Source organism: Acipenser ruthenus, chromosome 4 (assembly GCF_902713425.1).
Source record: "Acipenser ruthenus chromosome 4, fAciRut3.2 maternal haplotype, whole genome shotgun sequence".
NCBI lineage: Eukaryota > Metazoa > Chordata > Actinopteri > Acipenseriformes > Acipenseridae > Acipenser > Acipenser ruthenus.
In genome coordinates, this window is record NC_081192.1 from 68,883,280 (window position 1) to 68,910,442 (window position 27,163).

At 40.7% G+C, this 27,163-nt stretch overlaps 1 protein-coding gene across 4 annotated transcripts in view; it reads left to right on the forward strand.

Annotated features, from left to right (window-relative positions):
• The first annotated feature begins 12,711 nt into the window (after positions 1 to 12,711).
• Positions 12,712 to 27,163, forward strand: part of LOC117399574 (chromodomain Y-like protein) — a 108,624-nt gene continuing 94,172 nt past the window's right edge. For 2 of the 4 annotated variants that reach the window (XM_033998847.3, XM_033998849.3), the window contains exon 1: positions 21,515 to 21,957. In XM_033998847.3, the coding sequence (XP_033854738.1) occupies positions 21,934 to 21,957 (24 nt within the window). In that variant the 5' untranslated portion in view covers positions 21,515 to 21,933. Of the gene's footprint in view, positions 12,733 to 21,514; positions 21,958 to 27,163 lie in introns of those variants that run through there. The other 2 variants (XM_059022704.1, XM_033998850.3) reach the window with 2 other exon arrangements.

Here is a 27,163-nt window from a genome sequence, read left to right on the forward strand (position 1 = left end):
TTGCTTGGATTTTTGGTTGAAGAAAGTCCAGAAGATAAAATGCAGTCACCTTCTGAGAATTCAGATTCCCATGAGAAAGAAAAGTGCGGAAGGTTGCAGTGTACCGATACACAAATGAAAAAAGCAAGACAAAGAACAAGCGTGTGACTTGGGCTTTAAATAGGGAGATTGACAGATATTTTGGTGGGACAGAACAAGGTGGAGGAGCCCTTGCTCCTACCCCCTCAACCACACTAAAGGTTACAATACCAATCAATGGCAATTATGTTCCGCATTGTTTTAAAAGCCAATTGGAAGCAAATTTTACTCTCATCCAGGGTGCTGACATTTTTAGTGCCATACTGCCATACAGAGGCCGTAAACTGACAAAGAAAATATGTTGCAAAACTATATGTAGGGTTTTGAATTTTTCGGTTTTTATTTTTTGTTTAGTTCGAGGTGGGGGGGTTCGGTTTTTATTATTATTTGGCAAAATCGGTTATTTGCAGTTATTAAATATAAACACCACTGAAACGCATCAATTTTCAGTTTCTATAATAAATTGCATGTACGTTTCACTCATTTGTTGTTTTGTTTTTTTTCAGCCCACCCCAGCGTATGACTGTAGCTTACTATAGTAATTAATCTCAGCATACATGAAGTTATTTACATTTTTTCCTAAGATTAAACATTCATCATAGTACTTTAATTAAGGTGTGATATTTATGTAGCTATAATAATAACCCCTCGACCCGATGCATCGGGGCTCAGACACCCCTACTGCAGATGCTCCGGGCAGCACCATGTCTAAGTTCCACCCTTGCACGTCCTGTGGAGGGATGATTCTCCCACAGGATGATTCTCCCACAGCTGTGTTTTAGAGGTGGGGGGGAGGTGGCCATTGGGGGCTGTGTGCTGTGCACACAAGGGCGGGGGTATGTGGCAGGGTGTGGTAAAGTGGTTTGCAGTGTACAGGTGCAGGAGTGATGCAGTGTGTAATTAGCAGACAGAGATTTGTAATCCAGTTTGAAAAGTATTTTGTTCCCCGAAATAATGATCCCAGGCCCTGAGGTGAATAAATGGGACATTTTTATACCTCACGCCCTACTGGAACACACCTACCTGCTGATTAGGATTCCACACCTGTCAATCACACATAGCAGACAAGCTCTCCCAGTAGCGTCAAGTAATTAATTACAACAATTACAATAATACACAGTATTTACACTATACATTTACACATAAAACCCTCTTCATGTGCAGGAGAAGAAGCTGTGTGTGTGTGTGTGTATGTGTATTAAGATCCCAAGCTGAAATACAATCCCATTGCAATGCACACAATTCTCTTTACCTCAAGCTGATCTGAAGAAGATCCGACTATCCCTTCGTGTGTGAGACTAATTTAAATTTTTCTCCAGGGTAGCGCCAAATGTGTCAAACTAATTAATTACAAAATTTAAAAAAATAACTAAAAAAATTTGAAAATAAATGTTAATGCGATGATATTGAAGTTGACTTCTTATTCAGCCGCCTTCTTATCCATATGTACTCTTCCCTGTCTGACATGGAATTTGCTTTCCTTTGCTCTCTTGTCTAATAACCAATTTTTAAGTTTCGTGCTTTCCCAATTTAATATAGCATAGTCACACAGACCTGAACAAGAAAAAGTCAATTTAACAAACCATTCTGGAAGAAACTATGGGCCACATTTTCAAAGTGCTTACTCCAGTCTTTAATTAACTCCTATTTTTTGAAAGCGGAAAAACATCTATTGACTTCCCAAAACAATTATCAAATATCTAAGTCATGTAATCAATGGGCCTTTAAGCACTCTCCAGTTAGTTGTTTCTCAGTTTTGTACATTAATGTTGAATTTTCATCTTTCAAAAACTAGGAGTTAATTAAAGACTGGAGTAAGCGCTTTGAAAATATGACTGTATAAGGTCTATAAATATACTACAGAACTAAAATGTTATTTAGCAATGTTTAATAATGATACTGTACAGGGTACACATTGCTTTGCACTTTAGATATACATTGGGCTTACCTTTGAAAAGTAGAAATAAAAACTTCAACAAGGAAAACTGGCTTTCTGTACGCTGCTGAATAAAGTAGCAAACTTGGACAGGTGACTTTACAACAGAATGGTTTGTTAAATTGACTTTTTCCTGTTGCTGAGTATTTTGGACCCTTCTCCCAGACATCTCCCGGGACAGATTGTCTCCCATATTTTGGTCAAAACTGTACTGTTAAACCCCCTTATGTCAGTAAACCTTTAATGTCTGCAAAAGTCATGGCCGGTACCTAGCAGGGTTTAGGACCCAGGGGAGCCCTGTGGCAGGCATGCATTCAGTGCACGAGGCAGGTTTACATACTTAGCCATGCACCTGCACCGCCTCCCCCCCCCCCCCCCCCCCCCGGTTTACAGGGGAAAAAGTAAATAAGGGTTACAAAAGGATTGCACCACCCCGGTTTTATGACCCTATCCCTGCCAACTACCAACACATTTTCTTCAAGCAGGGATTTGCCCTGCCACACTGAATGGGAAACACCTGGGTGCATGTGAGGGAATTTGAAATTGAATTATTGGTTGAGGGTTTGTAATTATTGTTATGGGCTTGTGTATATAAGGTTGTTATTTTGTCTGTGTTGGTATGGATGTCTGAAAGGAGGAACGAGTTAAAATTAAAGTAAAAAGTAGCAAGAAAACTGGATTACTGCCCAGCCTGACCTAGGTCTTGTTTTATTTTATGTGTTTGTTGTGATTTGTTTTGGTTAAATATTTATTTTGCTCTGCGAGTGTTGTTTTTGTATAAACTTATTTTAAATTTTCATATTTATTTATTTATTTATTTTTACATTTAGTCGTCGCCAGTAGTTTTTACCCCGGTTTTCTCCCCAATTTGGAATGCCCAATTATTATTTTAATACCAGTTCACAGTTGCATCTCCCTCGTTGACTCGGGAAACGGCGACAGACACACATGTCCTCCGAAACGTGTCCTGCCAAACCGTCTTTTTTCACGCTGCAGGTCTAAAGCGAAGCCACGAGACCCATTGTGCCGGAGGACAACACAGATCTTAGTGGCTTCTACAGCAGATCTGTGAACCAAGGATTACCCTGCCGACCTGAACCCTCCCCACCTGGGCGGCGCTTGGCCAATTGTGCGCCACCCCCTGGGAACTCTCGGGCACGATCGGCGATGGCATAACCTGGACTTGAACCAGCAATCTCCAGCTAAGGGCACATCCTGCACTCCACGCAGAGTGCCTTTACTGGATGCGCCACTCGGGAGCCCCTTTTATTTATTTTTGTTGTAATAAAAACGCACACCACTGCTTTCACCCGCAAGTACCTGTCTGCCTCTGTGTCAGTGTCCTGGTCTGGGACGTCACTATTCAGCCGCCCTGTCGCATATGGTGTCCAGCATGGGATTGTAGTGCCTCCACGGACCCAGGCCAGAACAAGTACTGCGGGTACACATTTTATTATTTATTATTTGACAGAAGTAAATGGAGAGGTATGAGAGCTCACTAAGGGACATCCACCTGGATATCCTTTTGGACTTCATCAGGCTGAAGCCTGAAATCCAGTTGAAGGGGATCAGCAGATATCCAGGACTGATGGAAGCAGTGGAAAGGATGACCCCGGGCAGTAGACTGGGTTTATGAAAAGCGAGAGGCAGGCCAATCCCAGTTGGCCGGGGCCGGTGTCCCAAAGTGCTCCTTCTGCCTATGCTATGGGCATGAGGAGGACAGCTGCCTGGAGGCCGACTGGGACCCAGACATGGACCTGGAGTGGGAGAAGCCCGCATCTCCAGCGCCCAAGAGGGGTAAGCCCAAGCATCCAGCGTCCAGGGGGGAGCCCGAGCATGCACAGCCCAAGAAGGGGAAGCTCAAGTCTCCAGCGACCAAGGGAGAGCCGCACCAGTCTCCACAGACAGAAAAAGACTATCTGCTGCTCCCGACTCCACTGCCAGAGGGAGACTACTTGCTGCTCCCACCTCCAACGCAAGAGGGAGAATGCCCGCTATTCCCATCTCCACTGCCAGAGGGAGATTACCTGCTGCTCCCACTTCCAACGCAAGAGGGAGAATGCCCGCTATTCCCATCTCCACTGCCAGAGGGAGATTACCTGCTGCTCCCACCTCCAACGCAAGAGGGAGAATGCCTGCTATTCCCATCTCCACTGCCAGAGGGAGATTACCTTTTGCCCCCACCTCCACCGCCAGAGGAAAATTACTCACTGCTTCCACCTCCACCGCCAGAGAAAGATTACCTGCTGCTTCTGCCTCCACCACCAGAGGAGCTGGCACTACCTCATGAGGGTACGCGTCTGCCGACACCTCCTGAGGGTCCGCACCTACCATCGTCTCCCGAGGGTCCGTACCTGCCATCAGCTCCTGAGGGTCTACACCTGCCGTCGCCTCCCGAAGGGCTGCTCCTGCCTGGTTCCGCATCGCCATCGCCCGGGGGAGCCAGTGGGCCATTGCCTGGGGATGCCAGTTTGCCATTGCCTGGGGGTGCCAGTTCACCATCGTCTGGGGGTGCCATTTCGCCATTGCCTGGGGATGCCTGCATGTCACAGCCCGGGGATGCCTGCACGGCACCGCCCGGGGATGCCTGCACGTTACCACCTGGGGATGCCTGCTCGTCATCGCCCGGGGATTTGGTGTTTCTACAAGCGGCAGTTTCCCTGATGGAAATTCTGTGGCCGGAGCCCAAGAAGAGAGAGCCGCCGGCTACAGAGAAGGAGGGGGAGGTGAGGAGACCAACTCCACCACAACCCTGACCACCACCCCTGTGCCATAGCCCGCCACCTGGGGGTTGGATACCACAACCTGGACTCCTAGACACCTGACCTTCTTGTCTGGACCTATGGTCGCTGGGCCTGACTCCCAGGTTACAGCACCACCAGGCACAGTTGGTCACCTGGTCTCCTGCTTCTCTCCCCCTGGTAGCCCAGACATTGCTGCACGGTCGCCTGGGCTCGCACCTGTGCCTGGGGCTGCAGCCGACTGGTTGCCTGTCGTCACTCCCAACGCCTCATCACTGTGCTGGGTCCCCTGTTTAGGGGTGCCACCAGAAATATTTCACATGGTACGCAAAACTGAATCACACCAACATCACATAAAATACTGAACAGTAAACCAAACAGCATACTACAACAATAAAAAGTATACATAAATCTATTTCAAATATATATTTAAACCAGAGGGGAAACCACAAATCATGCATTTCTAATTACTTTTACAATCACTAATGTAATTTTTACTCCCATCTAACTAAACATAAAACTTTATTTTCTTGCATGTTGTAGCAAAAAAATTGTGCAATAATAATAATGGTTATAATAATAATAATAATAATAATAATAATAATAATAATAATAATAATAATAATGTGTTTTTCATTTTAATATTAATGGAACTATAAATGTGTTTTTACCTTGCTCAATCCTGAAAGAGCAGAGGAATTCTTCGGGTTCCCGTTGCATCAAAGTCCCGCAACACTTTCTCACTGTTGATCGCCACATCGTGGTGAATGTTCATCAGTGCTAGTCCAGTGAGTCGCGTCTCTGACATGGTGCTGCGCAGGTAAGTTTTCATGCGCCTCAAACAGCTGAAGGAGCGTTCAGCTGAAGCAGTGGACACAGGCATGGTAAGCAGTACTTTTAAGATGTTGTGGATGTTAGGGTACAGTATCACTGTGTCCTCTAATATTTCGCATATTTCACTGCTGCTCTTGTCAGTATTGCAGTGACTCCAGAGCTCAAGCTCTGCCAGCTGTTTGTACACGGGGCATCGTAGCCTCATACTCGTCTTTCATCTCACTCCACATTGCTTGGGTTAGCATTGGCAACGTGTTGGGGAGAAGATATTGGGCTTTAAGTCAAGGCAAAGAACTGCACACTCGATCATTCAACTGTGTGGTTAGATGATCCAAAAATGAAAGAAATAGATTCAAGCGCCAGTATTCTTGTGGCATTACAGCTGGGACATTCGACCTCTGTGTTTGAAGTCTTGCAATATGAGGCATTGAGACAGTTATTTCCATTTTTCCAGCCAGTGCACAAGCATTTTCCCACAGGTTGGTATAGGTGCTGTCCGCCCTTTGTCCCCAAGCAGAGAAACTAAATTGCTGGCTTGACTGGCTTTCACGAGATCGCAAGACGGGTTCTGAAGAGCATTGCTGAGTGGAGTGAGATACTGCAGTAACCCTTGGCACACAATAATACAGACCAGAAACTCAAATGACTCCATTGCTCTGGCTATGGATACAGCGGTGTCACTACACTTGTGGTCTGTGTCTGTTTTTAAATGATCGATGGTGGCAAACACATTTTCATAGTTCATGATGACAGTGGAGAGGCACGCATCATGCTGAGACCAACGGGTGTCAGAAAACTTCACAAACGCTGCTTTGTGTCACTTTTATCCAAAAAACACTGCATTTGTTTTGGAGATGCAGTCATAAAAGCCACGATCTCTTGAACGGTATTCAGTGTATTGCGAACTAAAGGGATTCTCGTTGAGTGTGTAATTGCAAGGTTTAGTGAGTGGTTTCTGCAGTGCACATATGCTGCTGAGGGGTATTTCTCTCTGATGCGGGCCTGCACTCCACGTATTTTGCCACTCATATTTCCAGCACCATCGTAGCCTTGTCCGACCAGGTTGGAGGGGTTCAAATTGGACTGCTGCAGGTGGTTCAGAAGCAGGGTTGTAAGCGTTTCACCTGTTGTATCGCTTGTTGAAATAAAAGTCACAAAGTCCTCTCGCACAGAGAACTGCCCTGATGGTGACTGATCCACATATCTCAGAATAAGGGACACTTGTTCTGTGCAGCTAATGTCAGCACTCTTGTCTGCCAGCAATGAGAACAATTTAGCATTTCTGCATTTAAGTAGAATGCCATCATGTATTTGCTTTCCGCACAGATAAATAATTTTGTTTTGTACTCTGTGGCTGCAGTACTTCACTTTGCCTGGTGCTTGCTGCAAGTGCCTTGTCAGTGCCTCATCTCCTTTCGCACGGTACTCTAAAAAAGCTCTGAAGTTGCTGCGCTCGTCGGTGTGACCCCTGATTGAAACGTTTTGTTTACCGCAAACCGCTATTAAATCTACAATTGCTCTCAGAGCTGACTTACTGCGTTCTGCATATTCCTGGTGGGCTTTATTCAAAGATGAAATTATGGACTGTTGCTTGTTATCACAAACACGTAAAAATTCAACAGCACGTATTTGAGCACTCAGATGCGTTTGTGTTGTAAGATGTTTTGTAATGATTTTCTTTGTGTTGCTCCAGTCCACAAGAGGTCGTGATCGTAGTACTATGTCACCAGATGAAAATATGATACAGGCAACACATAACACACCATCCTTTGCTTCACTGTATCGCAATGTTGGATACAAGGCCTCGTCAAAGAATTCATCTGGGACTCGTCGTTTCATTTAAAAAATACTGCGGAATGGTGCTGTCCATCCCTTTTTTGGCTGAAACCGGTTTTGAAAAGCACTTAACTTTATTGCGTTGGGTGCCGTTTTAAGTGCATCTGCACTGACAAGGCCAATATCTTGTACATCTTCAATCTCAGATATACTACTAGTACTTACATGGAATGCTGCTCCTGCCATCTTTTCAGTACTGAAAATCTCACTTCTGAAAGTCCCTGAAACAGACGGTTCGGTACTTGTTGTAAATATTGTTATTTTGATCCGATTCACCCTTCCTGCACTGATCATCAGAAGATAGCACTTTTTTGAAGCCGGCATCAAATAAACTCACTTGCTTCCATTTGCTCATATTGTACTATTTGAAAAGCTTAAAATAAAAAAAGACCACTGCCCGCCACGGACCATGACAAATTAAATAAACAATAATAAATAACTGTCCGTTTCTAAATAATCGTTCATTCACACTTCTCTATCGATCAACTTTTTATTTTAATCTCCTCTCCACACACCAACACTCCCCTTCCTCTCAACTCCGCCCCTGTCGGTGTTCAACAAACCAGGTAAGGCATTAGCTGAACTCCGCCCCTTAAGTAAAAATCAGGCGGTTGAGTGCCTGTCCAGGATTGGTGGACCCAGACAGATTGACGGCCGTGTATTCCCTCCTTCCTTCTGTAACCCCTCGAAACATCCAGAACATAAACAAACTGCAGAGCGAAACCCTGGGTCGCTTCATAAATACAATATCCGTCTGCGGATCGCACAAGATTACTTAAATATTAAGATCCAATGGTACGCATTAGTCCCGCCATAAAGGCACTGGACTGTGGACCAACCTTCCCTCAAGGATGGGAGAAGAAGGACAATAGAGGACTTGAGGGAAGGTGGTTGTGTTTTAGCGGTGGGGGGAGGTGGCCGTTGGGGCTGTGTGCTGTGCGCACAAGGGCGGGGGTATGTGGCAGGGTGTGGTGGTTTGCAGTGTACAGGTGCAGGAGTGATGCAGTGTGTAATTAGCAGACAGAGATTTGTAATCCAGTTTGAAAAGTATTTTTATTTTAACAATCAAGGTCTGGTGACCAAATAATAATCCCCGAAATAATGATCCCAGGCAATCCACAGCAATGTGTAGTGCACGGGGTGAATAATAACGGGTTTGCAGTCCCAAATAATAAACACAAGTATCCTTCCCACAATGTACAAACACGGTCACCAGTCCATGATGCGTGCTGTAGTGCTCGTGGTGGGTGATACAGCTTTTTGCGTGACAATAGTGCAGTGCTGTTCCAAGTTTTGTGCTGGCCCTTGGCGACAGCTCCGGAACCTGTTAGCCGTCTTAATACAACAAGCAACAATTATAGACAAGACAAAACAACACAAACACTCATGATAAGTTATCACATACTGCACATGTCCTTCCGGGTTATTTTCTCGTAACCAAAGCGAAGGAACAGATTGCGTCTCTCCGTCCCCTTTTATGCCATCACACATGACCCCTTGGTAAGCGAGTGCAGCTGCCCCTCCAATCCGCAACTGCCACATAATTTCCCTTCCGGGTCGATGAGTTAATGCACCAGAGTTCCACCCCCTTTCTAGCTGACCGACTTACCTTGAACCCTGGGAAAGAACTGTCAGGCCAGCCAGTTCAAGGTACTCTGTTCCCGCTACTTAGCGCCCTCATAGGTTGGGAGGGAGATTTACTACCAAGAATCATTGTATTTCTGTCGCACTGGGTGGTGTAATTTTGTAGTCCATGGGATGGGTGCCATGGCCGTAGGCCTTAAAAAATGACATTTCGCTGAAGCCGCTAGGGCTGAATGGGAAACACCTGGGTGCATGTGAGGGAATTGTAAATTAAATTATTGGTTGAGGGTTTGTAATTATTGTTATGGGCATGTGTATATAAGGTTGTTGTTTTGTCTGTGTTGGTGTGGGTGTTTGAGAGGAGGAACGGGAGTAAGAGAGAGCGAGTTAAAACAAAAATAAAAAGTAGTAAGAAATGTGGCACAGCACGGAGGGGTTAATATCCTCCCTGCCTAAAAACATGTGTTAATTGTTTTTGATTATTGTTTCATTTTTAATTATCATCTGCACCTGGCTAGTATTGTAAATTAGAGCCAGGTGCAGGTATTAAAGGAAAGCAGTCAGTCTGCTTAAGGCTCAGTTTAGCCCTGTACGTTTTGTGTTTTTTTTTTTTCATTTCCTGGTCTGACATCACCACTGCAGCCCTCACAGTGACAATCACACTGTGGGTTCTGCACAGAACTAACACATTAGCTGCACATACTAATAAGCTGTGCTCCATCCCTGCAAAAATGTATCTATTTTCTAAGTGACAGTGGTGCTGAGGGCTGAACAAATTAAATTCTTCAAAGTGACAGTTGCAAACATTACATTTTCCCCAAGATAACCGCTGCATAATCATTTTAAAATGCTGTTTCTACAATAAATTATGTTGAAACAGAATACTGTGTTCATATACTTTATATTTCTAAGTGCTGTCTTATTCTAATCACTTACATGTTTTACTCTGAATTAACTCTGGCATACAACTTTAGCTTCCTGCCTTTTTCCTGATCTTTTTGTTTGGTGCTGCAGTGCAGGCTTAATTTGTTCAGAACCTGAACCATACCATAACATTTTGATAGTGTCCCTAATGCTCACGCATCCAGAGAGGCTTTACAAACCAAACAGAACTTCATTTTAAACAAAAGTCAGATTAAATAAATAATATTTCAGCCTAGTCTTCAAGAGAAGAGAACTCCAGAGCTGGCACCGCCACTAAAAGCCCTGGCACCACAGCTCTTTAATAGAAATCAAGATGCTACCTAGAGATCAGCGTTTGCTAATCTAAGACAGCAGTCAGGAATGTAAAGAGAAAGGAGCTCAGTCAAATAAGGCAGATAACAAGAGGCAGAACTTTAAAATAACTGCAAACTAAGAACTGGAATGATGCGGTGAATAGAATATATGTTACTGTAATATTTTGCAAGTGAGATCAGACTGTGGAACTCCCACATGTCAGCATCCCAATTGTCTGCAAGACAGAAAACACTAAAAATAAATCAATAAGAAATGTACTGTATCCATATGCAACATATTATTATTAACAACATAATGATATACAGATTTTTTTTTTTATCCAGCCACAGTATTCTTTGAGAACCAGCCACTTGCACTGTGTATTTTCTTTATTTTTTATAAATGGGTAAACTTTACAGAAAGTGTCTGTTCTATAATAATATAAAAGCAATGTGACAGCATAATTAAGTGTTAGAATATTTATTCAAGGGAATGACAGCATGGGTTTGGCCCAGGATCTCGCTCTTGGGTTTTTCAGACACGCTGGGGGAGGGATTCTAACCCCAGCCCTGACATATTTAGCACAAAGTATTTTTCCCCAAAATGAAAACAGAAACAAAATACACACTTTTTCCCCATGGAAGGCCTCAGCCCTGCCACATTTAGGTTATAACTGTGGTTTATGATGTCACCGCAACCCCTCGATGCAATTATAACTTTGTAAATCACTGCAGCCCATCCATTATTCTATATGTAATTACAGTGTATCTGCATGCGTGGTAACATAGTAATTACATTATGAATACATAACCATGTGTAAATACAAATACGTGTAATTAGAAAGAGGCAACTGACATTTTTTTCATTTTGTAATTAAACATGTTACACTGTAGCATCACAACAATATGTGTACTTACTATGTTATTTCAGTGTAATTAGACATGCTTAACGTTAATTATTACCAAGCTAACATGTACTTTTGTGTGACTGTCTGAAGTAATCAAAGTCACTGTGGAAAACATGACATTAATTGTGAAGCCATTCACTGCGAAGCAGAACAGAATGATTGGCAACAAGATTATAGGACTACTGACTACCCAACTTTTGTCATTTTAATATCAACCCTAACTAATGCATTAACTAAGTTTTTGCAAAAAGAAATATATATATATATATATATATATATATATATATATATATATATATATATACTGTATATACTGTGTGTATATATATATACGATATGTTGTACATATCTTTTTGTAGTTGGATTCCCACATACTGTCAGAAAATCCAAAGAATCTAAAGAAAATCACAAATCATGAGGGATGAAATAAATTATTTGCATTGATTGGAGCAAACCTTGAAATGAACTGCTAACCAAAATGCTTCCTGAATTGAGTCCAAGTCCCAAGAAATGGCTGACCAAGGGGTTAATGAATAAGGAAAAACTGCTGGAGAGCAGGCAGACATATGGATCAGCAGGGGGCCTATGCAATATGTAATCACTCTGGTCCATCCTGCTGGGATAGGAATGTAACCATGCAGCATACTGTATTACAAATGTTGACTGCCCAACTGGACTGGACAATAGGGAGAGCTCTGGTTTTACTCTCTGTGGATTTCTATGGTTCCAGAAATCCTCTTTTTCCAAATAAATAAAGAAACACATTCCCACGTGTTTCTCCCCACACAGTGCAATGCTTTCTTATAAAAGTTGAATTGTATGTTCCTTAGTTTTGCTTCCTTTGTTTCAGATATTTATATAATATTACCTCCAACCCTCAGTGAAAGCCCAAATATTCATGTCATTCATATAAATCAAATCTAGGAAAGTTAGAACTTATTTTTTAATGTTTTGCGATCGTAGTGGAATTTTTTTAACCTAATTGCTTAAACTAACAGTTTTAAAAACGTTTTAATATGTTGCAGTACCTATCTTATTTAAGTGATTAAATTGAGGTTTGTAAATAAGAATAATAATGTGAGGATCTATGCGCCCTATAGCTTGGAGATCGCCGGTTCAAATCCAAGCTAAGTCACTGCAGGTTCCCAGGGGGTGGCGCACAATTGGCCAAGCGCTGCCCGGGCATGGTAGGGGTCAGGTCGGCTGGGGAGTCCGCACACCAGCGACCCCTGTGGCTGGCAGGGGGCGCCTGCAGGCCGGCCTGTATGCAATTCAGAACTGTGTGGTCCTCTGAATATGGCTGCACGGCGGGCTTGCAGAGCAAAAAAAAGCGGACGGCTGATGGCACTCGTTTCGTAGGACGTGAGTGCTCGTCTTCGTCTCTCCCGAGTTAGTTTGGGTGATTAATTCATCAACTGGCTGGGTAGCGGTGAGCCAGGTTGAATAATAATTGGACATTTCAAAATCGGGGAGAAAAATTGGAAAAATTTATAAAAATAATTGTTAAAAAAGGAAGCTTTTGGTTAGGCATTCCTGCACAATGGACGTATTCTTTACAGGAAATGTAGATGTTACCCTGGTATGTTTGAAACAAAATGGTGAGTAACGTAAATGCTTGTCTCTAAATAACAATGTGACAATCTGGTAAGGAGGTGACTATTTATTCTTTTAAATGATTTGCTATTGGATTGCTCACAGTTCATTTACCTTCTCATTCTAAAAATAATCTGGTGTCTTACTCTTTAATTTGTTAAGAATAAGAACCAACTTTGTCTCCAATTGTTATGAATCCCTAAAAGCAATAGCTCTCTCAGTGAGCAGGTGAAACAGTGGCGTCTTCAGGGGCCCTAGCTCTGGGGGGGCTTGGGCTCTGGAGGGGCTTGGGCTCTGGGGGGGGGGGGCTCGGGGGGGGGGGGGGGGGGGCTCTGGGGGGGCCTGGGCTCGGGACTTAAAATGCTTTGTTAATAGAATCTGATGCTCAGCTAAGTTTTGGTATTGAAACACATGATATTGGTCTTAAAGTATCTCTGAAAGCACATTCTTACCTCTGAACAATTTCCAAAGTTGCTGCAACTTCCATAGGATGGTCCATATGTTCAGACAATAGAATGATGCAAACAGCATACAGAACCCCAAAAATAAATTGGTCCTAAAAATTAAAAAGGCAAATGTTTAATACTTAATACATAACCACCAGTATTTATCATGTAGCAACATTTACCTTACTGCAGTGGTGTAAGTTCTAGGCTGTGCGTTTACACTCCTGTCACAAGTGCCATAGGTGCTCAAGACTTTGTATACATAGTAATACAACTAGGCTCTGTAGCATGCTCTGCAGTTTAAAAGAATCAATAAGAAAGTCAAAGTCCACACACAGTATTGCACAATCACACAAACAGGTGCATGAAATTAAGGCTTGTTCACACTTATGACTCTTGAACCCAATAGGCCAACTCCTTAATTCAGTTCTTGCAGTTTTTGGCTAAGTTTCATCTTAATCTATAGTGTACATTCCTCACCATGACAATGCATTTTAAAAGCTCCTTTATAAGCAGCAGTAATGTTTGGACTAATCTACAACATTTTTTAAAGAACTGTAATTAAAAACCTTCACTGATAAAAACAATTAAAATATAGGTAATAAGACTGCACTGATAAGCTAAGCAATATATTAGCCTACAGATACACACAAAGGAAACCAAGGTTTTTATTTGGACCTAAAGTAGAGAAGCAATCTAGGTTCGTGCATTTCTAGTTTAATAATGAGCATCTACAACTAGTCAGCATCAGCTGATCTTGATTACTTGCTATGAGGGTTAGTATTTGCTTGCCTACCTGTCATATTTTGGAGTTTGGACATTTTCAACTGCCAGGGAAATAATGTCAAACTAAAACTGTATCACATGATTATAATTTTATACCAGATCATTTTTTTTAAATATACACCACCACAGAACGTAAACCTTGATTAGTTTCTATGTACCATTAAAACTTTTGTTACTTTTACCAACCTAAGCAAATTTCTTAAAAGTAACTAAAAAATGAACCAGCCTACACACGTAGTTAAATAAATAAATTAATGTTGACAATCTTTGTCTGTTAATTATTGTCAGTGATATACAAATGATAACGATTTCAAATTAAGAAAGCTTTATTTGCAAGAAGTGCTCCATCATGCGTTCATTAATGCAGAAGGTTCCCCAACTTGAAAAACAAATTGGAATACTTAGAACATAAGAACATAAGAAAGTTTACAAACGAGAGAAGGCCATTCAGCCCATCTTGCTCGTTTGGTTGTTAGTAGCTTATTGATCCCAGAATCTCATCAAGCAGCTTCTTGAAGGATCCCAGGGTGTCGGCTTCAACAACATTACTGGGGAGTTGGTTCCAGACCTTCACAATTCTCTGTGTAAAAAAGTGCCTCCTATTTTCTGTTCTGAATGCCCCTTTATCTAATCTCCATTTGTGTCCCCTGGTCCTTGTTTCTTTTTTCAGGTCGAAAAAGTCCCCTGGGTCGACATTGTCAATACCTTTTAGAATTTTGAATGCTTGAATCAGATCACCGCGTAGTCTTCTTTGTTCAAGACTGAATAGATTCAATTCTTTTAGCCTGTCTGCATATGACATGCCTTTTAAACCCGGGATAATTCTGGTCACTCTTCTTTGTACTCTTTCTAGAGCAGCAATATTCTTTTTGTAACAAGGTGACCAGAACTGAACATAATATTCTAGATGAGGTCTTACTAATGTATTGTAAAGTTTTAACATTACTTCCCTTGATTTAAATTCAACACTTTTCACAATATATCCGAGCATCTTGTTGGTCTTTTTTATAGCTTCCCCACATTGTCTCGATGAAGACATTTCTGAGTCAACATAAACTCCTAGGTCTTTTTCATAGATCCCTTCTTCAATTTCAGTATCATTTGCCATGTGTCTGCCCATTTTGAATGACCTTTGCTGCTGCAACTGTGTTTGCCACTCCTCCTATTTTTGTGTCGACTTTGTCAAAAGCTTTCTGGAACTCTAAATAAACCATGTCGTATGCTTTGCAATTATCCATTGTCAATGTTGCATCTTCAAAAAAATCAAGCAGGTTAGGTAGACACAATCTCCCTTTCCTAAAGCCATGCTGACTGTCTCCCAGAATACTGTTACCATATAGATAATTTTCCATTTTAGATCTTATAATAGTTTCCATAAGTTTACATATAATAGAAGTCAGGCTTATTGGTCTGTAGTTATCTGGTTCAGTTTTGTCTCCCTTTTTGTGGATCTGTATTATGTTTGCAATTTTCCAGTCTGTTGGTACAACCCCTGTGTCAAGAGACTGTTGCATGATCTTGCTTAGCGGTTTGTAAATAACTTCTTTCATTTCTTTGAGTACTATTGGGAGGATCTCATCCGGCCCAGGGGATTTGTTTATTTTAAGAGCTCCTAGTCCCTTTTGTGGGGCAGAAGTGTTAAAGGGACTAGGAGCATTTCATTGAAAATAGTTTTAACAAAATTAATAACACTTGGTTAGTTTTGGATACTGAAGATGAGACTGAAAACAACTCTGATTTTAACTTTATAAATGCGCCTGCTCCATGTGACGTTTCAGTGCCACAGCATAAAAGTGGAACTGTACGCAAAGGACCTGAGAACATAAATATGGATGAAAGGCAGGAGGTGTGTAGTGACTGGCTAACTGTTAGATAAAGTACGAAGAGTAGGACGACACGAGCAGTCAACATAGAGAGGAGATTGATCCAGCTAATAGATTCTAAGGACTGAGCAATGATGACCTAGTGCTGGATGAAAACAGGGGTGAGGTTTTAGTAGGTGATTCAATTATACTCTATGTCGACAGTAAAGATCCCGTAAATAAGGTTGTTACCTGCCTCCCTGGAGCAAAAGTAAAAGATATTGAATCAAAAGTGCACAGATTATTAAATCACAAAAAAAGAGTCTGTGGTCATTGTACATACTGGTACAAATTACATAAGGAACGGAAAATCTGAGACTCTGAAAGAGGATTTTAAATCCTTAACAAGAGAGCTGAACTGTTGTTGAAATGATGCAGAATTGTTCTCTCAGGTCTACTACCTGTTGTTGGTGGTGGGGATGAAGTATTCAGTAGAATTAGGGCCTTAAATACTTGGCTGGCTGGTTGGTGTGTGCAAGAAGGGCTGGGATTTATAAACAACTGGGATTGCTTTTGGAAAAGAAATAGCTATTATAGGAAAGAAGGACTTCTCCTAAATAGGTCAGTGGCAAGCAGGCTAGCTGATAACATTGAACATCACCTCACAAGGTATTTAAACTTGGGGGAGGGAATCTATAGAGGCATGTAAAATTCAGGTTAAAATCCTGCCATTCCTGCTACCCGCTGAGTAAACACAGAGGTGTGTGCTACAGTAACCTTCATCAAATTCCTATTACCCCTGCTCAATCACATTCTCTTGATTGGACCAATTTACGCCTAGGTTTATTTAATGTCAGGTCTCTGTCTAATACGGCTGTTATTTAGTGATTTTATTCAGGATTACAACATTGCTATTCTGAAACTTGGCTTGGACCGAATGACAATATTTCCCTGATTGAGGCTTCTCCACCTAACTATTCTTTTTTCCAGAAAGCTCGCTCTACTGGGTGGGGAGGTGAACTTGCTACTGTTTTCTGTAGTGAACTTAGAATCAAACAGGAAATTGTTGAAGGTTATTGTGGCATAGTGGTTTGCAGTGTACAGGTGCAGGAGTGATGCGGTGTGCAATTAGCAGACAGAGATTTGTAATCCAGTTGGAAGTATTTTATTTTTAACAATCCAGGTCTGGTGACCAAATAATGATCCCTGGCAGTACACAGCAATGTGTAGAGCACGAGATAAATAATAACGGGTTTACAGTCCCAAATAATAAACACAAGTATCCTTTCCACAATGTACAAACACGGTCACCAGTCCATGATGCGTGCTGTAGTGCTCGTGGTGGGTGATACAGTTTATTGTGTGACAATAGTGCAGTCCTGTTCCCGGTTTTGTGCTGGCCCTTGGCGACAGCTCCGGAACTTGTTAGCCATCTATTAATACAACAAGCAACAATTATAGACAAAACAAAACAAACACTCAAGATAAATTATCACAATACTGCACAGGTCCTTCTGGGTTATTTTCTCGTAACCAAAGCGAAGGAACAGATTGCGTCTCTCCCCTTTTATGCCTTCACACATGACCCCTTGGTAAATGAGTGCAGCCGCCCCTCCAATCTGCGACTGCCACATCGTTTCCCTTCCAGGTCGATGAGTTAATGCAGTGGAGTTCCGCCCCCTTTCTAGCTGGCCGACTTCCCTTAAACCCTGGGAAAGAACTGTCGGGCCAGCCTGTCCAAGGTACTTTGTTCTCGCTACTTAGCACCCTCACAGGTCGGGAGGGAGATTTATCACCAAGAATCACTGTATTTCTGTCACAGTTATTCATCTTTTATTCATAGTTTTAACCTTGACATTAAACAGTCTGTTACCTGTTCATATTGTAATTATGTATCGACCACCTGTCAAACCCACTATTTCTGACTGAATCCGGGGCTCTGCTATCTATATTAACAGTCAAATATGACAGGATTCTTTTATTGGGTGATTTCAACCTTCATGTTGACATTGATTCTGATTCTAATGCCTTGGAATTTTTTAGGCTACTGGATTCCTTAGATTATATCCTGCATGTCAAAGGTCCTACGCATAATCGTGGCCATACTTTAGATCTGGTAATTTCTCGTGGTTTAGCTGTTAAGAACATCCTATTTACTTACTATTTCTGATCATTTTGAGATGAATCTGCCAGTATCTACAAGGACTGTGGACCGTACATTTAAATCCTGGGTAATTAATTTATCAACTGCTGTTAAGCTTTCTGATGTATTCAGCTCATTCACACTCTATGAGTCCTTATCAGTAGATGAGCTGATTAATACCTACAACACCACCTTGACTGGTATCTTAGATACTGTATCGCCAATCAAAACTCGGAGAGTGTCTTTTGAAAAAGGCTCACCGTGGTTTAATTATACAACTCGTAAGATGAAACATGAGGGTCGTAAACTAGAATGGAGATGGCGGGAATCTAAACTGCACGTTTTTATAAACTATTAAAAGATGTTCTTGGTGTTATTAATACCCACATTTTAAAAATGATAAATGGTTCACTTTCTTCCTGTATAGTTCCCTCAGCAGGTAGCTGTGGTAAAGCCTATGCTTAAGAACCAGAATTTGGACCCTAAAGTCCTCAATAACTATAGGCCTTATCTCCAACCTACCATTCTTAGATAAGGTTCTATTACAAAAATTTCGAACTCTTAATGGTAGTTTCTAGAAGTTTCAGTCTGGTTTTTGTGCTGCACATAGCATCAAGACGGCCCTTGTCAGAGTTGTGAAGGGAGCGCCGCGCCCCGAGGCAGAATGGCAAGGCTTGTGCACGCAGGGCAGGGGAGGCAGAGTGAGCTCAGCGTCCCTAGGCAGAACGTCAGGGCTCGTCCAGAGAAAGGCAGAGATGCACCGCACCTCTCACCCTGACGGATGGTTGCAGCATGGAGGACACGACAGCACAGCCGGGGGGGGGGGGGGGGGGGGGGGGCAGGATCCCCCCCCCCCCCCCCCCCCCCCAGAAACAGCTGACAGCACCATCATGACCGTGCCCACAACTTGGCGGTCTCATCCAGGGAGAGCCTGTCAACCTCACCTGACGAAAACCAGAGCCTGGCAAAAACCAGATCGCTTTGGGACTGTAGCATTATCTCTGACGAAGAGAACTTTAGGAGGGAGCTGTGTAGCGATCTATACTGTGTTGTATCGTTTTGTGTCGCTGTTCTGTGTTTTGTCTGTGTCCTGAGTGACTGTGCATGTGAGTGAGTGTGCTTCACGCTTTTCTAAAACTGGCCCAACTTGCAAGGTACATGTTAAGCATAGTGATCAAAGTTTTGTTTTGTTGTGATCCTAGTATTTTCTGTTATGAGGACTGCAATAAACAACAACCAAAACGGTGAGGTGTTTTTTATTTGTACAATGCCCCCTTTTCTAAAACATTTTGAAGAGTTTATTTAAGTTAAATGTGAGTTTTCACTTGCATGTACATTTTTTTAAAAAAGGCAGACGTAAACCACAATAATGACATTACTTTATGAAAATGTGTCTTTTGCCACTTTGTTTCTTGTGCAGAAACCACAATACCAGGGATAACATTTTAAAAAAAGGCTACTTTTATAGTGTTTCTGCCTGAAAATTATTTTTCTGGAATAGATCATGGTAATTAATCTACACAGAAACACAACAGAGAAGCACACAAAACACATTAATGTAAGATAAGTAATAAATACAAAATAAATAAAAGAAACAGGGATATATGTTCTAATCCAAGGCTATTATTGTAGCATGGCCAGGTCCTGTTGTAGGTGAGTGCCCAGGGTCTGGAAAGTATGGGGGTGATTTCAGAGAATACTATGGGGATTAAAATGGCCAAGTGCATCATTAGTCGTAGTAGTGCCTGTTACATAAAAAGATTGAGGGGGATTTTGGCCAATATTGTGCATTGTTTGACTTAGACCTTATTGTATCATTTTTTCATAGCATAGTTGTTTTTTTTATACCTTTTTTATAACATCATCCCTTTTTTAGGATATCTTGAAACAAAACTCCCTCTCTACAGCAGTTACTGCATAGTGTAATATTTCTTAATACTTATCATTTAAGGTTTAGCTTAAGTGTTATATTACAGTACATGGCTGCGTGATACAAGCAGAGGGTACACAAACTTTCAGTATTTTCAGCTTCCTTGTTTATGGTGAATTGGTTATATTTGATTAGTTATTTTTTAAGTCTTATTTTGTATTCATAAATGTAGCTTGTACCAATATGTATACATTTTAAAAGTATTTATTCATTAGCACTCAAATTGTCTCAATTTTTAAATGTTTACACCCGGCTGTGCATATGAACCTTTTTATTGAGAATTTCAACCCTATATATATCCCTGTTTCCTGCCCTGATGCCCCAAAAGCACCCTTTTTCTCAGTCATGCGATGCTTGAAAAGTGCCCTTTTTTCTCAATGAGCCCCTGCCCTTTTAACGTCCTCTGCATGTTACTACCTGTGTGTGTGTGTGTGTGTGTGTGTGTGTGTGTGTCTATATATATATAACCTAGACTAGATCCACCAAAGAATCTTTATATAAGTAAGGGCTGCCATCTAGTGATCTGCCAAAAGTTTAGCTGGCAATACACTAATGTGCACTAGATGGCACCGGCACTTACTAACTTAAACATACTTTGGCTGATCTAGCCTACAGTACGTATGTCTATGTCAAGCAACTGCAACAACATTTCTCCTTACCAGGAGAAATGTATATATCAGTACAAAAAATGTTTCCTTATAATGCTTACCCTTACTGAAATGTAATGACTGAAACAGAAAATGACAGACAAAACATAGCTTGGTAAGAAAGGACAATTGACCTTGTTAAGTAGCGTAACTTGGTGTAAATGGAACATGAGGTAATTTTAAACTGATTTCAAATTTGTATGTACGGTGTCATTATATACAACATGGTTGAACCAATGCTCAGTGGAATTCTGTTTAATGCTTTGTTTCACTTAAGAAAAGGTGCATCGTAAAATGATATTTGTTTCTTTGTTTTCCATGTGTTGTCTGGGGATATTCTTTATACAGCTGATGAGAGCTCAGGACGGTCATCAGAGACTAAAGATAGTATTTTAGCCTTTCAGCCTGCAGGTTTTCTGACCAGTGACATATAATTATAAACAAGGACTTGCCAACTGAATTGTTGGAAACACTTATCCATTACACAACTCAGCATAGTGTGGGCTTAATTTGATGAAATGCTTGACTTTTTAAGTCTAAATAGCCTTGACCACTTATTATTTAGAGTTCATGAATTCATTCAAGTTGGTGTTTTAGTCAGTGTGGATATTTCTTTGCAACCATATAGTCTTAGACCGTCATCCACACCTATCATAAAATTTGAGATAAAACAATTAAGAAACTTGACTGGAGACTCCCTCTTTAAAATGTTTGTTCTATATGTCTCCCTCTTAAAAACATGTTAAGCCAATACTGTATATATTCCAATAAGACTTGTCAAGACCTCTCTCTAACTGTATTAAAGTCGACTTCCTAAAAGCATTTTGACACTGGCACAAAGCAAAGCTTCTCACACGTTACCAAACTTCATTGGTTTGCCACTTTATAATAGTCCTTTCTTTAAAAACGTGATTTTCACAGGCTAGCGTTAGATTAATCATTTTAGTAGTCATCCAATGGTGGCTGTAGTAGCTGACTATGAATTGGGACATTGGAAGTTTTAGAATGTACTTAATAATATGCTGATCCGTAAGGAATTCCAATGGCTTGGAAAACTCTCCACCCGTTTTTCAGTTTTCAATTAATTTCCATTTATGTCGAGTCTCTAGACCACAGCTTCGGAACCCAACACTCGGCAATAAGACTCGGGATCATCTCGTACTCTGGCTCTTATCTGAGCTCGATTAAGACTTCCTGTAACAGCGGAGAAGCGCAAATGAGCCCAGCGCGCAGTCTCTCTGCCTATCTACTGGCATTTACTGAAACACAGCACTCAGTGGAGTAGAGCGAGAGAGAGAGAGAGAGAGAGAGAGAGCGAGCGAGCGCTGAGTGAGTGAGTGAGAGAGAGAGAGAGAGAGAGGGGGGGGAAAGGAAGGAGAGGCCATACAGATACAACAACTGCAAGAAAAAGTGTCTACAACCTTACAAAACATCGGCAAATAAACACGGACCATGGCTTCGGAGGAGCTGTATGAGGTACCGTAACCCTTTAATAGCGATACTTTCGCCCTTTGAGGCCCCCAGCAGTGTTTTAAACGGCGGTCCTCCCAGCTCGGTGGACGGAAATATATCTTAAAGGAGACGGCGAAGTGTTGCGATTGGCCTGCCACACTTTGACTGGGGGTAGACTACACAGAGTAAGGGGCTGACTTTACTATAGTGTGGTAAGTGGGGTTTGTTTATAAACTGGACACTTTTGGGGATGCGATTGCTGCTGTTCTGACTGAGTTCCCGAAATAAGTGAATCTGGTGTGTTAAAGACAATTATGTGGTTGTTATTTAATGTGCTGAAACAGCAGATGGAATAATAGAAGACCTACCTGTTACTAACTCACCCAGTCATGGGTTTCCTAAAAATGTAGAGCTAAACAGTTTCTCTAAAATGTTCTATTTTACTGGTTGCTGCTTTTTGTTGTTGCTTCAGCACTTTTTAAGTTATGCGGCGCAAACTCGTATATCGTTCATAAACGTAATTGCAGTGGGAGCACATCTCCATAGGTTTATGGAAGCATGCCTATAGTGGAATAGTTACAATTGTCAAAACTAGATGTTATACTTCAGTGTGACTTAGGATTTATGGAACACGTTAGAAAATGTGCGTGCATTTAGTAACGTGTCTTATGATGGAGATTTAAATATACCATTAAAGTAAGGTTAATGGATTTGTCAAAAAAACAAAACCATCTAAAATTGATTGGATTATCAGACATGGATTATTTGGCTTTCAAGATTTCATTATGATGAATTATTGTTCAGAAGTTGCCAGAACATGAAGATGCTGAAGAATTAATAAAGTGTTGACATATTGTATCCATTCTAAAACACATTTTTGTAACCACGGTGGCTTTTTACTACCAGTTTTGTTTTGGATGTTACAAACAAACCGAGATGAGATCACGAGAAAGCAAACGTCGTCCCCCAATTTAGAAGAGTTATCTGGAATGCTTCAACTGGATTGCATCGTCAAGTGGATAGGCATGGGTGTGTTAGTTTGTTGTTGTTTTGTTTTTAAATCATGGCTCCATTACAATATGAATGAACACCCACTGTAGGACATACCTTGGGATATAGAGGACGTGTAAATAGAGAAAATGGATTATTCGATTTACAGAAATAGTTTTTCCTGAACTTAAATCGTTGGTGGAAAAAGTAGCATTTTTCAAGTTGGCAGAAATAAACCCAGGCAGTCAAGAGCCTTTAAATGTAAGAGGTTAAAGATGACAGTTGAACCATATCGGGATTTAACCAAGGCAAGTGATGAACAGAAGTGTTTTTAATGTTTTATGGGAGTGGGTCAGAGCTGCAAAACCTGTTAATTGATTTCTGAAATGATTCTCGATATCCCTTTTTTAAATCTTTGATAATTAGAAATTATTCAGTATCCAATTAGTGACTCATGTCTACATTTTGAATTGGTTGAGGATGTTCTACTGTATATGGTAAGGATAATATATATCTTGTGCTGTTTACTATTGAACAATAATCCATGTTATTGATCTTTTATAGTGAGGTACTTCAAATTATATCTTGCTGAACACTATTCCTGTAAACCATGTGCAGCTCAATGGGTTTGCTTGGGTAAGGTTTATATGATGATGAACAATAGTATGACGAAGGAAGTTCTTTGTTTGTGTCTATCTTTTGCTGACTCTAGATTGCTAGTTGATTATTTTAAAATTGTGTTGGTGTACAGTATGATGATGTGTAAAGTTGACAGTGGCAGTCCAAAAAAGGTATCACAGAACAACAGCAAAATCGTTTTTACCCCACTGCTGTTCATGTTTTATGAAGTATTGTGGGATTATTTAGGTGCAGTTTTGTAACCTGAGCTATGTTTGCCAACCATTCATACCTACTAATGCCAAGTGACGTTTTCTTGTGTTCTGTATTGTCTTAAACACCCCTATCATATAAATCCCAGAAGTACATTAACTTGTTAAAATAAAATACAATCTGTTAAGTAATCTTCAGTCACACAATCATAATTTCTGACGTGAGGGTAATGGAAATCGGAGAAACCTTAGGTACCTAGTGTACACAACTAGCAGCACAGATGAAGACATGTCTTCTTGACTTGGGTTCTTATTGTCTTTCCAACTCATTTTTAAGGAGGTTTTATAAATCACATGTGATTGACAAAAAGGATCAAGAGTAGAGTCATTTTGATGGCTTTTTAATATTCCTTTTTCAAACAATAGCCTACAGTACTGTGAGAGAATTGATTTTGGATGATGACTACAAGTATTGTTTTGTTTCCTACAGTATATTTACATTCGCTGCAGGAAGGTGATTATTTGTGTTGTCTTGGAACTAAAGTGAAATTAAGGTTTTGGTTGAGAATGGAGAAGTGATATTTCATATACAGCAATGAAGTTACAGCAATGAAGTTAAAAGTCATGGAAAACTGTTGTTTGATGCATGCCACTGAAATACATGTTGGGTGCAGTTCATTGGGAAGTCATGGTATGGACATGGTATGGAAATTTATCTGGATGTGCCAGAGCTCTGCAGGATTAACCACTGGCTGTGGGTAGGAGTCCTTATCTCACAATGGCTCCGAGTCTTCAGTGATTGCTACTCTTTAAGATGTGTGCTTGAATGTTATCTGCCACTATGTCTGAGTTTCTTGGCAAAACATTGTACCTCTGAATTTCATTGACCAGTTACTCTCTGTTTTTAAAGAGGCAAGGGGAGTGAGTGTCTTTGTGTTATTCCTTTGTGGATTAAATATTGTAGTACAGTATTGTTCACAATGCACATGAAACCACTTTTGTCCAGTTCAAAGAGAAGGCATCAGGGTTCTCACCAGGAATTTTTCACAGCAAGGTAGTGGAAGGAGCGGGGTGGGGCGGGGCGGGGCGGGGCGGGGCGGTAGCAACATGCCGAAAGAAACGGAGATGCTTTCAACCCCCTACAGGCAAGGCAGGACAAGTCATGCACATGCTTACGCTTTGTGGAAGTAGTTGTCAGCATATATAATATTTTATGGGAGGCCATCTGGGTCAAAAACGCGTTGTGTAGTACACGTTTCAAATATTCGCTACACGTACTAATTTGGACCAATCAGTGCACAGAAATGACTATGTGTACCAATTTTAATTGGTACGTGTTCTAAAAAAATGAGACGAGCTACGTATTTCCTACATTGGTGGATAGTCATTTTACATTAGTGGCTTGTCATGACAATGTATTCGCTTCTAATCGCTTTTTATGCACGACGTAATTGGTGCAGTAGCCAATAACCATTGGTGTATCATTTAGACAAGAAGACATCAGTTTAAAATAAGGAATATTGCAAATATGGTGGCGAGAGATTTTCTTCTGCGCTGCAAGCATACATTTGCTGAGCGCACCCGTCTCATTGAGGTTTGGCATTTGTTCTTTTACGTGGCCAGTGGTCCTGGCCCGGACAGGGACCTTGTTTATTATCAAGTATAATACATCTGTTAATAATTATTATCTCTCAGTCTCCTGCTTTACTGTCAAAAATAGTAAGGATCATCACAATCTATTATTATTATTATTATTATTATTATTATTATTATTATTATTATTATTATTATTTTTTATTATTATTATTAACAACAACAACAACAACAACAATTACAATTATTTTATTTTGTTATAGCGCCAGGGGCGTTTCTTTACAATATCTGCCAGAAGCTCTGCCGACTATTGAGACCCAGCGTTTATTATGTAACATCACTAACATCTTCAAATACTTCAGATGCAATCATGGAGATGCCACTAACATACAACCTTCTAGCATTAACATAACTAAATTGCAACATTGCAGCAACATCGTTAAAAGGTTGTGTCAGTGGGTATTAAGTAACAGTTTTATTTTATAACAAAATGCCTCTGTATTGCACACCCCCAAAGTATAAAGCAAAAGTAAGCAAGGCTATGCAAAATGTTAGAAAATGAACAAGCAGAAGAACGAATCTGCATTGAAAAACTGAATTGCATCTACCACTGTTAATAATAATAATAATAAAAACAACACAATTCACTAAAAAGACCACATCCAGTGTAACGCACATTGTATCATAACTCGCCGTTTACAAAAGACCCGGCGATTATTGGAACTTTTACGGTGACAGAAATAAAAATAAAAAAAAAACATACTACAAGTAAAGGCATATAAAAAACATTGTACAAACAGAAGTTAAACAATTGGAAAGGCAAGTTTAAAAAAGGATGTTTTGAGACGGCTTTTAAAAATATTCAAAGGCTCAGATTCCCTGATCACTTTTGGAAGAGCATGGAAAATGTGAGGCAACTTTTCATTGGATCTTTTAGTACACATACTATTTTCTTTAAATTCATTTGCTCTTATTTCATTTGTAAAGAACCGATTGGCCCAAATTTGTACGTGTAGTAAAAATAGTACGTATAGTTAACAAAATAGAACGCGTAGTGTATCGCAGTGCTACATGTAGTAATTTATTTGAAACAGCCTTCCATAATATTCTATATCTATGGTTGACGTACTCCCTAGCAACGCATGGATGCCATTCCACGGAGGGGAAACTAGATTTTTGCCATAGTGTTATCGTTTTTGTCCGACTGAGAAACCTGTTTTTACCTTTTAAAACATTACGAAAGGCCTACAATTATGTGGATATAATTAGTGCTGTTTTTATTCTTTTTTCAAAAATAGCATAAATCTTAGGCTTTCTAAACATTTTTTTTAATTGAAGACTGTTTTTTTTTTTTCAATCTTAGCCTACTGCATAGTACAGTTGACCCGCGTTATACCGCCACCCTCGCCTACCACCAGCTATTCTTTCTGAACAAATGTCACCAATATAAAACAGTGCTATTTTTACCTGTTATATCGCCACCCCGCTGTCCACCACCCGTAACTTCCCCAGCCAAGCAAACGTAAATATAAGCATTGTAGTTTCCCTCATTGTAGCGCCAGCGAAATAATCATGGCCAATTAAAACAACAAAGTTATGCAGTTACAGTGTTCGCGCTAGGCCACGCCAATGTCCCCCCGAAGGGGTGTAATAATTCTTTGTGTATCATTGAATGCAACATTCCTGTTTAGCTATATTTTTGTTGATTGAGACACACACCATGAGCCAGATTGCAGCAGGGATGAAGAAACATTTGCTCTAATCAACATTTGGGCTGATTGTTTCAGTCCAGAGAAGGTTGGATGGTAGCGTCCATA